At 50.5% G+C, this 14446-nt stretch overlaps 2 protein-coding genes across 2 annotated transcripts; one reads left to right on the forward strand and one right to left on the reverse strand.

Annotated features, from left to right (window-relative positions):
• The first annotated feature begins 330 nt into the window (after window positions 1–330).
• Window positions 331–6251, forward strand: BJ212DRAFT_121035 (uncharacterized protein). The gene is made up of 10 exons (XM_041329220.1): window positions 331–2471; window positions 2524–3358; window positions 3412–3885; window positions 3937–4598; window positions 4648–5447; window positions 5496–5630; window positions 5680–5736; window positions 5789–5906; window positions 6026–6069; window positions 6128–6251. The coding sequence occupies exons 1-9, from the start codon at window positions 592–594 to the stop codon at window positions 6042–6044; spliced, it is 4980 nt and encodes a 1659-aa protein (XP_041194085.1). The 5' UTR covers window positions 331–591; the 3' UTR covers window positions 6045–6069; window positions 6128–6251.
• A 489-nt stretch (window positions 6252–6740) lies between these two features.
• BJ212DRAFT_1269645 (chaperonin Cpn60/TCP-1 family) lies at window positions 6741–8781 on the reverse strand (the record flags this gene model as incomplete). The annotated part of the gene is made up of 8 exons (XM_041330824.1): window positions 6741–6929; window positions 6984–7637; window positions 7696–7844; window positions 7898–8152; window positions 8201–8345; window positions 8398–8534; window positions 8581–8671; window positions 8725–8781. The coding sequence occupies 8 exons, from the start codon at window positions 8779–8781 to the stop codon at window positions 6741–6743; spliced, it is 1677 nt and encodes a 558-aa protein (XP_041194086.1).
• Window positions 8782–14446: the final 5665 nt, after the last annotated feature.

Raw genomic sequence — 14446 nt, forward strand, 5'->3', positions numbered from 1 at the left:
AAAACTTGGTCAAAATCCGCAGATGATCTTGGAAACTTCTCGACGTCCTCGTTTTCCTCTGCAGACATATCTTTTCAGCATAGAGTGCAAGAGTACAGGAACAGAAGTAATAGCAGCGCAACTTTGCATCCCACTTCCGCGGGCTCTGGTCCTGGAAGCCCCGTGAAGCATATATTCCCAACCATTGTTACCAATAGCCCTCTTTCGTCTTCACCTCCTGAGAGTGGGCTCACCTCTCCTGATCCTGGCATTTCTATCTCCGTTTCCTCACCCACTTCAGATACGTTCATTTCCCCTGCGTCAGAGGAACCACCCCCTGTCCATTCCCGTAACACGTCATTTGCACCTCGATTACCTTCTAAGCTATCCGCATCTAAGCTCGGATTTACGCCCACAAGCCCCAAAAGGAAGGGATCAGACGCCGAATCGACAAAGGATAAGGATAATGATCGGAATGGTTCCAGTGGCTCGCGTGGCGTCTTTCCTTTCAGTCTTTCGAGTCCTTCTTCCAGTAAACATCCATTACCCAACCCAACTCCCATCAGTGGCCAAAACGCAACATCGTCGTCATCACCATTACTTGCGCCTACTATGCTCAAACCTGATGCATATGACAGCTGCGATTCGCGTCGTACATCTCAGATCGTCTATAATGCTGGTTTTATCAATCGTATGGGAGATGCCGCGCCATCGATCTATGCGCACTATCGGCCATACAGTACTTCTACGAATCTGACGCTGTCGAAGGGATGGAAGGCGGCCAAGGCAGAACTTAAAGGGTCGAAGTTGTACTTTTACAAAGTGCCCAGCGACCGTAGCGCTGCTATCAAGGAACTCTTCCCTACTGAGATCGTCGCCACACTCGAAGAGGACGAAGTGGATGGCGAAGCCGATACCTTGGACGATCTAAGGGCTAGTAGGGGCAGAGATGACGGTGCAGGTGGCAGGAAGAAACGTGCATATTGGGGTCGAAGGACGCATCCTGACCTAGTTCGCGGTGACAGTGGCATCGAGAAAGGGACCTTCGAGGCTCTCTTACATGAAGCCGTATTCGCCACCACTTTCCTCCAGCCTTTCGCAGAGGATGAGGAGCAAGGTGCTTCTACGGGCGAGCCTCGCAGACCGGAGTGGAAAGACCTCTGTTCTGCTGTGTTGCTCTGCTTGCCTATCCTCGTAGGGCGAGAGTCATTTGAGAACGAGTTTACTCGTCTATGTGAGAACCTCGTGAGTGGTGCTGATGAGAAGATCAAGGATTATGAGCGCTCGTGCGTCTCATGGATGGCTGGGGAGTATCTCCGCTACCATGGTGCACCTGCTGACGAGCCTGGTTGGGACGCTTGGCGAAAGGAAACGATACCCGCGTTTTCTTGGAACGAAGGGTCTGCTCCCGGAATGCCCAAATCTACCTCTACGCAAGCCGTTTTTGCACCTTCTCCAAACCCTGGCACGTACTCTCCTTCGATGACCGGATCTACGTTCTCTCCAAACCTAGGCACATTCTCCCCCCGGCCAGGCGATGACGCCAAAATAGCATCTCTTATGGAAGCTTTGGGCCCGGGATTGCAACCCTCCGCATCACCCGTGAAGCTTCTCTCCCCGCGACAACAGCGTCCCCAACATCCATTTGCTGACCCTAAGCAGCGTGTATGGACATTACTGGCGCAGGACGGCTTCACCCGTGAGGTACTCTCTCTCCTTGACCCCACCGCCGTCGCCCATAGTTTGAGAATCTTCCATCAACGCATCCTTCAACAACTTCCTGACAACCTCACAGCCGACCATGTCTTGAAGCCAAATAGCGATCCCGGCGCTTCTCCAGATTCAGATCCTGGTGCGCCAGCCAGCTCGTCGCCATCAGCAGCGCTATTCGGAAGCGACGAGCGACCGCACTGGCTCACGCGACTACTTCTCATGCAGATTTTAGGTGCTGATTCATCAGGCAACTCTGGAGTGGAGCGCAGTGCGTCGTCACGCACGCATTCGCGCTCTGAAGTGATATCCATGTGGGCGAGGATTGGAGAGCTTTGTCGGGTTGCGGGTGATGAGTGTTCATGGATGGCTATCTCTGCTGCGCTGTGCTCGCGTCCTGTCGCACGGCTTAGCAAGGCTTGGAGGCGAGCGGATCGTCAGAGTATTATGGTTGTTGAGTCGTGGATCTACCCTGGGGGTGATGGGCAGGTTACGCTTATCAATGGGCCTGTTGTGACGCCTTGGGGTGGGGAGGTTAGGGATCGAGCCAAGCATCTCCTCGAGCAAGCTAGAGAGGAAAGGACGGATGAGGTGTGGGCCGCAAAGCCCCTTTTGCAGACCAGGGACTTGTTCGAGGGCCTTCGGACGAAGATTTCGTTATGCCCTAGGAATTCCTCGACGGACGATCTTCCTTATGACGTTGAGAAGCTCCTCAACTTTTGGCAAGATTTCGTGGAGGAGAAGGATAACCAGTGCTCGGTATTAGCGTCCAAGTTCCAACGGTATGTTGAACAGTCCATATCTTGAGGTAGAACTATGTTGATTTGCGAATAGGGTGGATCAATTCATGTCGCTTTCGTTGGCTGCAGAACCGAGGCGTAAAGGACTGTTTGAGCCGTTTTTCTGGTCGCATTCCATGTCTACGCCGCATACGCTTTGTCATCCCCTTACGCCCCTGTTGTTCGTGGACCCGCTGCCAACCGTCACGCTCCTTGATCGAGGGCAGATTTGGCGTGGCCGGCTAGAGAGTGGACCGACGAAGCTTAGTGTTGACGAGCTCCAGCGTCTCCGCGGACTTGACGTGGCGCTGACTCCGGCGTCTCGTAGGGCGGATGCCTCGTCCAGTAAAGATAAGCCATTCAACATCGGCGACGTCGACATTCGGGAGACTGCCATTCCTGTTTATGATGGAGAGCTTCTCCTCGTTGCTCGTAGCGACCTAGATCCACTATCCTCATCCCGGCCTCCTTCTCGTGCACCATCCAGACCCCCGAGTTCCGTAGTGGAGGGGTGCAATCTCGATAAACCTATGACGCGTTCACCTTCTATCCGTGTGAAACCTGGATCGTCTCAGGGCCTCGAGCGGAAGAGCAGCGTTGCACGTCGAAGCTCGTTGCCTTCTATATCTTCTTCTCGACCAAATGCTATGGTGACAGAAGTGTCGTCAGAGAGGCCCATCCGCGTCATCGTGCAAGCTGGAACTCTGGACCGCCTGGTCAATGTCCTCGTACATGGCCTTCAGGGCGTTTCAGTAGCTGTGGCTGATGATAATGGCGAGACGTCCTTAAGGGACGGCAAAACCAGGGACCTTGTCGTTGATCGGTCTGAGTTTGCGCGGGTATGGTGGCATGTGTTCCGGAGTTTTGTGACGCCTATCGTCTTTTTTGAGGTATGGTTGTTTCATTTCCGCGTTTGGCGTGGCCTAATTCATATATTCTACAGCTACTTCGTAAACGCTTTCTAAGTAGTCGACCCTCCAGCCAGCCCTCCGCAAATAGTTATCTCCACGTGATACAGTTTCGATCGGAAGTGCTAGAGGCGATCAAGGACTGGATAACGTCTGGAGGAGGAGCCCAGGACTGTCTCGATGATGTTCAGCTGTTTGAAGCTGTGCGGTCTTTTCTGGACAGCCCGTTCGATCGCTCTTCCTTTGATGCTCCGACTACAGTTGAAAATGACGTCGGCCAAGCTTGGGACGCTCTTGACAGCGCTCGTCAAATTACACATACGGCGTTTACCACGCAAACTCAACGCCCTCCGTCTGTCTTCTTAGCTAATGCCCGACCGCTGAAGTCGACCGCTCGGGTGCGATCCTTTGGTAATCAACCACCGGACCTCGATGCGATCAGTGCTGATGAGCTCGTCGAGAATTTGAATGCTATGGGTGCTGCAGCGTTGAGTAATATAAGCGAGGAGGTTGGTTCCCCCTTTACTAACTTCTGATATGGGCGCTCATTTTCCTTTCAGGACCTTTTCATCACCGCTGATCTGTTAGAGGTACAAAGCGCAGATCGCACCGGCTGGTTTTCAGCTCGGGAAGTGCCATCAACAGATGACATCGACATACAGTCCATGTATTCCCACATGACGGATGTTCAGCCATCTTCGCTGATATCCGAGCTTTCTCAGGATACTATCTATCGTCTCCTACCGCCTAGCATCCGCAGCTGTATCCGTGCCTTCAACATCCTTCGGAAATGGACAATTTCCAAGCTCGTCGCACCGAAACTGGGGATACGACTACGGCAGGCAAGAATGGACCTTTTTCTTCGAGCCATTGAGATTGCCCGTCTAAGGAGCATGGATACTGGTTTTGCATCCTTCGGGTGTGGGGATCGACCTTGTGTCCGGTCTTTCGTCGAAGCTGTCCTAACCTCGGCCATTGTCAGTTCAGAGAGCCGTATGCACCATCGTCCATGGCAAAATATTGCGAATATTCGGGGGGTTCAGTGCGATAGCCTTGTAGGGCTTCTTTCAAGACCAGCTATACCCAAAAAATCGTATGGGGATGTTCTAGCTATCGACGTTAGTTGGATTTTGGAGCGTATACTCGAGTTGGTGAGCATACCGAATGTGGTTATGACGTCGGGCGAGAACGATCAGTGTATCATAAACTTGGATAAGCGCAGGTAAGGTAAATCATGGTTACGAGGTACGGTCCGCTGACGGGTTTCTAAGGCACCTTTGCAATCTCATTCTGACTACTCCATCGCTCTCGAAGAGGAGCCGTCCCCGCGAAGAGGTCGACCGGAAGGACTTTGAACGGTTGAACAACATCGAGAGAGAGATGAACCTGATCTCGCTCGACCACCGGAGTATCAGAGACGATGCCCAGCGAGAGGCCCTACAAGCTCAATGCAATGGTTCGGCATCTGTCAAGAAGACCGTACGCCCATTCCAGAGACTAGTTGCTGCGCAACAAGAGAAGTACAAGCGAGACAAGTATCTCCATGACCGACTCAGCAAGGATAAAAAGCAGGAGCAATTGCGCAATGAGCGGAGAGATGATCAAATTAACAAGGCGATGCGGTCACGAAAGCCGATGACTCAGGTTCAGAAGCAACACCGGATGAAGAAGAGCTACTCCTCAGCGTTTTTCCAATTGATGAGGCCTATCTCCAGTGCATTTACTGATAGCATGCATGCTACGGCATTGAAGCGATCTCCCGCTGAATTGGACTTCTCGCCCTCTGGTAAACCTTCTTTGGTTCTTTCAGTCGTTGACGCTCGAGTTGCCCAATTCGTCAATAACGAGAGATCGTTCACATTCCAGCTGGACACCGAAGACGGCGGACATTATTTACTGCAGGCCATTTCTAAACAAGAGATGGTACGATGGATCGAGCAAATCAATCGTGTTGCGAAACTTGCTGCTAAACGCCGCTTGACGTATCTTGGAAATTCACCAAAGCCGCAACTTGCAGACCATATCCATGACCATCCATCAGCTACTACAGCTTCGCGGGATCCTAGAGCTGGTAAGTTGTTCCATGTGTTCCATGTCGTTGTCTCTCATACGTTTCTAGTCTTTGGAGTCGAGCTGGAGTTCCTCCTCGAGCGTGAAGCTAACGGAGCGCAGCCCGAGATTGGCTCGATCCCGTCGGTTATTCTGACTTGCCTGTCTGAAGTCGAGTTTCGTGGCCTTAGTGAAGTTGGCATCTGTAAGTTCTCGTGTCGCTTTCTCCTGCAGAGGCCTGATTTTCTTTACAGATCGTGTTGCTGGTGCTACTTCTGAAGTCAACGCTCTCCGCGATGCCTTCAACAGAGGTATGGTTCATATCTAGAATGGGCTGTATGTAATTAACTGAAGATTCGCTAGGCGAGTGGCCTATCACCCCCGATAGTGATATCCATGCCGTGTGCGACTTGATCAAGTCATGGTTCAGGTTACTCCCCGAGCCGTCTTCCCATCGTCGTCCTATTTCAATGTTATCGAGGCAATGAGTAAAATCCATCCTATCAATGGTCTTTTTCCGATGCTGATGTTCTTGCAGAGCTTGAGAATCTTAATTCGCGGCTTGCATGTATCCGGAGTGTCGTGCACGGACTTCCTCAGGCAAACTTTGATCTTTTGAAGAGGATCGCTGAACATCTTGATAGGTGAGTTTTTGTGCTTGTCTGTTTCGTCAGCTGCATGATATTGATGCTACCACTCCAGAGTAACCGACTATGAGGAACACAACCAGATGACAGCTGAAGCTCTCGCAATCGTTTTCAGTCCCAACCTCCTTCGTGCACCGCAGAATGACTTTGCCCTGATCTTGTCGAACATGGGACATACCCACAAACTCGTGAAAGCCCTGATCACTCATGTACGTGATGTCACACCACTCATCGTTTCTTCACTGATGCTCGCTGCAGTTCCATGTAATCTTTGACGACGAGCTTGAAGCCGACCATGACGTAGAAGAGGATGAAATGGAGGAGCCTATCCTCGAGGAGGACGAAGAAGAGGAGATAGACTCTCCAGCTGCGGGCGATGAATCATAGACCATGGACGCTCATGTATACGGTCACACCTAAACCCCCACCCATCTACAACGGACTCATTGTTGTCGTCATAATTCTTTTGCATCCCGTCTCTGGGTCACATACGACCGTTCGCGGATATCTATCATGGACATTGTACAGTACCACACTCTCCACAGTATTCTCGCTGCTCATCCTGACGTTCGTTTTGGCTTCACCTGTTTTTTATTCCCATTACTCGTGACCTCTCCGATCTGCACAAAATTACTGTAAACCAGTCTAGATGCTTCCGTAGCACTATCCTAATCTTCATCCCAGTTACTTGCTTGTTGAGGGACTTTGGGTCCTCCTGCGGGTTTACTCATGATAATGCTGTCGACGCTGAGTACGGATACGGCGGCTTCTGTTGCGAGCTTGATCGCCCACTGTTTTGCGGCTAATGGGTCGAGAATCTTGAAGTCGGTAGCTAGCAGAGTGCCATCTTGTTCAGCCTAGAACGTGATCAGTCAATCAAAGGGTGATAACGTAGAACTGGTGAACTTTACCTCAATATCGACACCCCAGGCTTCACCGCCCTTCTGTTCGTGCTTGGCCCACAACCGACTGAGAACCTCGTTGCCCTCAGCACCTCCCAGCGCGTTCTCAGCGAGCGTTCTAGGTATGACTTCGAGCGCGGTAGCATACCGCTTCACAGCATGTTGTGCCAGCCCCCTCATCCCGCTCCCGTATACCTCAACGCGCTTGGCTAGCTCTAGTTCCGTTGCACCAGCACCAGGAACCAATCGTGCGTCCTTTATTAGAGATTTGATGACATTGACGCCATCGTCAATAGCGCGCTCGAGATCGTCAAGATGGTTGGCTGTTGCCCCTCTAAGCACGATCGTCGCTGTACGGGTCTTCTCTGCGTCTCGTTGATATCCGTCCTCGCCGGGAGCGAGCTGACGGAGGACGGTGACGCGGTCTCCACCAATCTCTGTCGTCTCGAAGATGTCGACGTAACCGGCTTCCTCTGGGGTTGGTGCGCCGACGCGGGCGAGAGGTGTGGCGTTGGCGACGCGAGCTACGCGGCGGAGGTCGAATTTGGAGAGGACTTTAAGAACGGCGATGTTGAAGCGATTGAGGTAGTGTAGGGCGAGGTCGCCGACTGATGAGCCTGCGATGATGACTTTTATGCCTGAATCAGAAATTTCTTTGAAGATCTGTTAGTTGAGTGATGGTTAGTAGATGTAAAAGGTAATGGGATGGAGGAAAATATACCCTTTCGAGCTGTTGTTCCTCGCCGCGCGTGAAATTGAGCATTTCATCTGCGTTTTTGAGGAGGACGGTGCCTTTGGTTTCAGTTTGGGCGATGTCGAGGGCGCATGTGAAGACGGCCACTTTCGCGCCTGAAACTTTTTTGATGATACCTTGTGATGGGATGTGAGTGTGAGCGCTGTATCGAGGATTTGAGTATGGTTACCTTCCGGTTCGCGACCAAATACCATCCCTTGTACGACCTTGCTGCCCGAAAGGCTGCCGCCCATGATCTTGACGACGCGAACGTTGTCGACATTGAAATTCTTCGGGTTTTTGGGCATGACTGCGAGCGCGGCTTCTGCCACAAGTGACGACAGTGTGTCTTCGTAACCGTATTGTTTTGACGCGATCGCGGGTTTGAGAGCTGTAATAAGGGATTCCTGCGTGAAGGGTGACGGTAGGCTAGATGTCGATAGATCTGCGCCACTTCATAAGAAAACGTAAACGAGGTGAGGGAGGGACTCACTTTCAAGCTCTGCGAGGGCTTTGGCGCATGCGAGTTCGTATCCCTTGATGACCTCGCTAGGATGGAGGCCCATCACGAGGAGGTTCTCTGATTTCTTGAGCAGTTCTCCTGCGAGAATGATGACCATGTTAGTAGAGTCACCCATCTGGACTCGAGTTAATAAGTACATAAGAAATAGAATGGAATGGAGGACATACCTCAGACTCTTGAGCTTGCGAGGCCATGACAAGGAGCTTAGCTGCTGGGTGAACAACTTCGATCTCCCTAATGATGGTAGCGGCATCGGATGTTACGAAAAGTCGGCCAAGGTGATTTATTATGAGTTTATTTCGGCCTAACAGAGAGTCAGGATAGACATATTATAAGCACGGGACACGTACCATTTGGACCAAAGCTTGTCCGTACGAGATCGGATAGTTCTGAGACCGCATTTATGTTTCGAAGGACGGCATCCTCGATGCCCTGGAGGTACTACAAGAGTGTTATCGGATGTTGTAAGCGAAGATCGGGCGTATGAAGCATACCTTGTAGCCATCCTTGAAGAGTTGGACGTTGTTGGCTTTTGGTACTTTAAGTGACATGGTTTCCGATGGCACAGCTACTGGCTTTTGGACGCGTCCTAGGCTATCCAATTTCTGCGTGGGTGTAAACAAACCAAAATACGTTATGCTCCCTCTTACTCCACAACGTTACTGTCAATTCTTCCCAAACAATTAGACTACGACGCGTCGAACTTCGCAGACATTAAGACCCCGTATTCTCTCCTCCAACTACGATCGCTCCCACATTAACACCTTTGGAGCGGGAATGAAGACACCGCTACGCCGAGCCTTCCTATTTTTGCATTGGAGAGGATAAAGGAGGCCGCGGAAAGTGTCAATATGCGCCACCCAACAATTACAATTTGCCACCAAGGACTCTGGGCTTGTGTGAGTTGACTCAGACGCGCGTAGTAACTGTATTGTGAATGCCCTCTCTAAGTCGCAAATGTCGATCATAAGTTCAATTTTACGTTTCTGCAGTGACATAGCACAGCTTAAGCCGCCTTCGAACACATTCTTGCATTGCACTGTAGCCCAGCTGCAGTTTATACTGTGCATTACATCACTTCGAAGTTTGAAAGACTTCAAAGGTCGGTGTGGTGAGCACATTCTCAGCACGACGCCAGACTCTTACTTCTTTCTGCCACGATCAACACCAGTACTAGTATCTATTCGAACGAGAACACGAACAGGACAGAAAGTCTGGTATTTAGCCAGTCTTTGGGTGTGGTCAGTGCAGACTCCATTATACACATTGGCGCCAAAAGGCTGTCTGCCCCCGCCATGTTAAATCATTGTTGTTACCCACCGCGTGTCTTGTCATGCCCGCCAACTTCTCGCAGGCTGCAGGTATGATATCCGCATTTTTCCATTGGATGCTACGTTTCTCGGCGCCTGGGGTTGTAGGCCATACAGGACACCTCATGGCAAGACATCTCATTAGTTGGAGAGCGTCCATCTCGAGTGGCGCCTACCTGGTGCTTCACGCACGACTCGCAGGAGATATGATGAGGAGCGCCCTTGTAGTCAGCGGTATAATTATGGGCATCATGCAAAACTTTCGGGACCAAGTTACTCGGCACGTAGCTATTTATACGCACCATCCAGGCAAGGATCATACTTGCTTCTGATACGACAGCTCTTCAGACGAATTACTGGACCTCGGTGGTATAACTCGCGCAGTGAACGCAGGGTTGCAGTTTGTCGTGTTCTATCATGCAAGTTTGGTGTTGTCCACCTTCCATACCTCGATAAGTTCGTGTTAGTCCCATATATTGGGGACTCGTCGTATACACCAAGTCCGTGGCCTGGATGTATCTATCATCATCAACACTGTCACTAATCAAGCAAACAGACTTACCTTCCTGCGCGTGGGCAGCGTCTGCCGTCGCAGGACTCGGTATCTGCATGTTAACAACCGCAAACTCGCGGTAGAGTGCACTTGAGCACTTCTTCTGGAGCACTACTCTTGAAAGGCGTTGGGAGAAAGGGGACGTGCAGCACAGATTGCATAGCAGATGTGGTGGATTTTGTGAGAAGGTGGCACGTAGAGGGGCTGGGGGAACGTATACTTGAAAAATCGTCAGTGTGTAAGGCTGAATCTGAGTTCGACGGGGAGTGCAAATGATGAGAGTCGGAAAGGGCGTTGGTATAAGTGCAAAGTAAAATAAAACGATACTCAAAGTCTCAAACAATGTACGGAAAAGGAAATGGATGGAAAACGAGGCGTACGGAGTCAGAATCGTTGAAAGTGCCTGATGCGGCGTGTGTCCATCGCTAGAGCCGAGGCCATCCTTACAAGTGTCTAGGAGGATCCCACCCTCGAACTGGTGCAATGATATCTGGTGTAGAGAGCCCAGGACACGGATACGGCGACAATGTTGAACTTTTGCGCCCTGTCGCTGACGACATGAATGGTGGAATCGTCTGTCTTGAGTGATTGCCCGACTGAGGGGAGTGCGTTGAGGACACGCTGGAGTTGGCAGCTGATTGGTGGGTGCGACGAGGAGAAGAGTGCGGATTAAGTTGATGATGCTAATGAGGTTTAGTATAGCCGCAACCGATGATGGAAGCTAGCTGTTGATACTAGTGAGCGCTTGAGCAAAGATGAGAGTATCCAATCTAATCCCTAGGGGCAGAATGAACGGACGAAAAAGTAGCTATCATGACGTATAAACTTTAGATAGCACTTGATCAGGGCCTGCTGGAGTGCATAGGATCGATCTTGGTACTGATCAATCATCAGAACCCTTGAAGCAGTACAAGTCGACGGTCAATTATTGGACAATTAGATCCTTTCTTCACTCCACGCGTCTCGAGGCTTGTACTAATAATGGCCTGTTATTTTATATAAATGATGATGTAGGACCCTTCCTAACTTTTGTACCTTGTCGATGACAACGTGGATGATGGAGTCATCTGTCTTGATACCTGCTCGCCTGAACACGCTGGAGATGGCGAGTGAAAATGACCATTTGAAGGGAGCGCTATTCTTCTAAGTTAGAGATGTTGGAGGTGGGTTGAAGTTGCGTAGAAAGCCTTGGGTTGGGTTAGGTTGATGCGTATATTGCGCGCAATGAGAAGGGTTGATGATGCTAGTCAAGACATTTTGGTTTAGGGGAGCGGGATTATAGCGCTCATGGAGCCCTGGCCAGCATGTTGATACTGATAGCATCCAGTCTAGTCTCCTTTGCTGCGCGAGGAAGTACGAAGCTGGGGATGTTCTTCAACTTGAAGTGGATTAAGAAGCCGCATGCGGCATGCTGCCGAGGCTATTTTTGTCACAATCATCCGTCCTCGATCTAGTGCAACACTGCAACAAATATTGCCTCGAGGCATTAATGGCAAGTTATTTGGGACTTTGATCTCACTTCGTTTCAACTGCTATTCACAATGACCAAAGGCAATTCCTCGAGGGATTCAACTCAACAAGCCCACACATCTAGCAGAGGAACAGCTCGTAAAAGTTCGGTACGTGGTTTTTGAGGGTCACTTGATTCACTCCACTGCAAACACTGACATTGACGCATCCTTCGTCTAGCACCGACCCCGTGGCAGAGTTGGTCGGTTTCTGGAGAAGGTTAAGGACGCTGCAAACAAGTTAAGGGTCTCGGTGAGTTCATGAGCATGTGTAATGAGTGTCCTGGAATACGACTCAGATTGGCATAAGCGCTCAAAGGATTCCCGCAGTCGCAGCCCTGTTCCCCCTGATGTCAATTACGAACGTGCTTCATCGACCTCGGTAAATTCTCATACTTGCCCTCCAGTCTTTGCGCTCTCTCTAAATTATGGTGGTCGCCCACACCCAGGCTACTCCGTCCGCTATGGAGGTGGCTAATATCAATCGGAGCTTCGCGATGTACCAGAGTCTGTAAAGCACATCCATCCACTTTCGAGACCTGCGAAAACCGTGGTTTCCGTTGGCCAAGACGGAGAGAAGGATTTCGATGCTGCTGACGGTCTCTATGACACCTATCTTAAACCCCTCAGGATATTCGACGCTGTCATCGGAGAGATCGCGGATGTATGGGCCCTCTTCTCGATCAGAACCGAACTAATCTAGTTCTACAGGTACATCCATATGCAAAGATGGCACTGGGCATGTTGTCTTGTGCAGCCAAAGTATGTTTTCATTTTCTCTCTCCTCATTTCCCACTGTTACTTAAAAATCACCTGTGCAGATCATTCTAGCTCAAGCAGATCGTGACAAAGCAGTACTCACACTTCTCGAGAAGTTGTGTCAAGTTTATGGCTTTATGACACAAGATCAGATGCTTGACCAAATCTCGTCGATGCGCGTTATCCTTGGACAGATCTCTCACCAGACCCTAGAATGTGCTCAATTTATCAAAAATTATTCGGAGACCAAGAACTTTTGTGAGTTATAACTAGCCGTTGGGCTTTGCACCGTCTCAAGTTTCTACCGTTATCACAGGGAAGAGACTTGGAAAGAACATCGTTTCGGAGACGAATGATATGATCCAACAGTATAGCAACGTGTTGGATATACTCATGCAAAACTTTCGGGACCAAGTCGCTCGCGACGTAGCCATACACGTCCACCGTACGGGTAAGGATCGGACGTACTTGTGACTTGACATATACTCATACCTTTTCAGGAGAAATACTAGATCTCAGTGGTATGACTTATGCAGCGGGCGCGGGCTTAGATACGAGGAAACAATGCCTCCAAGGGACGCGCACGGAAATCCTTTCGCAGATCACGGAATGGGTCAACAGCACCGGGGATAACGTTCCACGCGTGCTGTGGCTATCTGGCCCTGCAGGCAAGGGCAAATCGGCCATCGCTCATACCATTGCTAAATGGTTCGAAGAAGTGGGAGGACTTGGGTCGTGTTACTGTTTTGACCGCCAGCGAGAAGCAGATCGTCGCCATGAAAAGATCTTTTCCACGATCGCGCGCGACCTGGCTGACCGTGATCCGGAGATGAGGCGGGCATTGGCAGATGTAGTTAAGACCGCGAATTCGCTCAAAAATACAGCGGATATCACCCAGCAGTGGCAGAAGCTTCTTATCGGACCACTGGAGAAGTCATCTGGGTCAACTATGGGACCCATCGTGATCATGATCGATGCATTGGACGAGAGTGGCGGAGTAGAGACACGGAAAGACCTCCTCAGCATTCTAGCTGGCAAACATCAAAACCCGGCTGTCCCAAAAATCACAGACCTCCCTGGCAACCTCCGCTTCATCGTTACCTCTCGCCCGCTTGATGACATCAAAGACAAGTTTCGTGGTGTTCAGCATATTCGACAGATGTCGATGGATGATATTCCACGAGCAGATGCAGAGCGCGACATCCGTGCTTACGTATCAAAGGAGTTGGAAGGGCTGGATTTCCAAGACAGAGAGTTCGCAGTCCTCGCTGAGAAGGCTGATGGATTGTTCGAGTGGGCGCGTCTCGCTTGCGGATACATCAAAGAGTCCCATGCTGGGCTATCTCCAATGGAGTGCTACCAGGCTGTGGTGTCACGCGATCCTGCTGAGAGATGCCCACTATTGCATGATATGTATCGCCTCATTTTGAAAGATGTCATGCCCGGGGATACATCCCCGCATTCGCAGAAACTGCGTTCGACTGCGTTAGCGAGATTTCGCTCAGTAATGGGACAAATACTAGGCACAGCTGAACCCCTTCCTTTAGCTTCTCTGAATGCCATGAGGCACCATTTTCCAAAGCAAGAGGACAACTTCGACGTAAAGCTTATGGTAAAATACATGGGCTCCCTCCTTAGCGGCACCACCAACCCAGATTCCCCAATCCGACCCCTTCACGCATCATTCCATGATTTCTTGACGGACGAACGATTCAGTGAAGAGTTTTTCATCGACCTGTCAAAGGCGCAACGCGACCTTGCATTCGCATCACTTCGAGTGATGAAAGTCGGTCTTCGCTTCAATATCTGTGATTTAAAGTCGTCGTATCTACCTAATAGCGAAGATCCCGGTCTACAAGAACGAATTCAAAAGTACATCCCGCCACATCTGTCATATTCATCTCGATTTTGGACGTCGCACGTACAAACCACAGCCTTTGACAAGGAACTTGCGAAAGAAGTGAAATTTTTATTCGACCACGAGCGGGTGTTTTTCTGGCTGGAGTCACTCGCCCTGACCAATGGGCTTAGCGGTGCAGTTGTTGCCCTTCCGCCCATTGCCCAGTGGCTGAAGGTGAGCACATTG

Source organism: Suillus subaureus (assembly GCF_016647635.1).
Source record: "Suillus subaureus strain MN1 chromosome Unknown BJ212scaffold_12, whole genome shotgun sequence".
NCBI classification, from domain to species: domain Eukaryota; kingdom Fungi; phylum Basidiomycota; class Agaricomycetes; order Boletales; family Suillaceae; genus Suillus; species Suillus subaureus.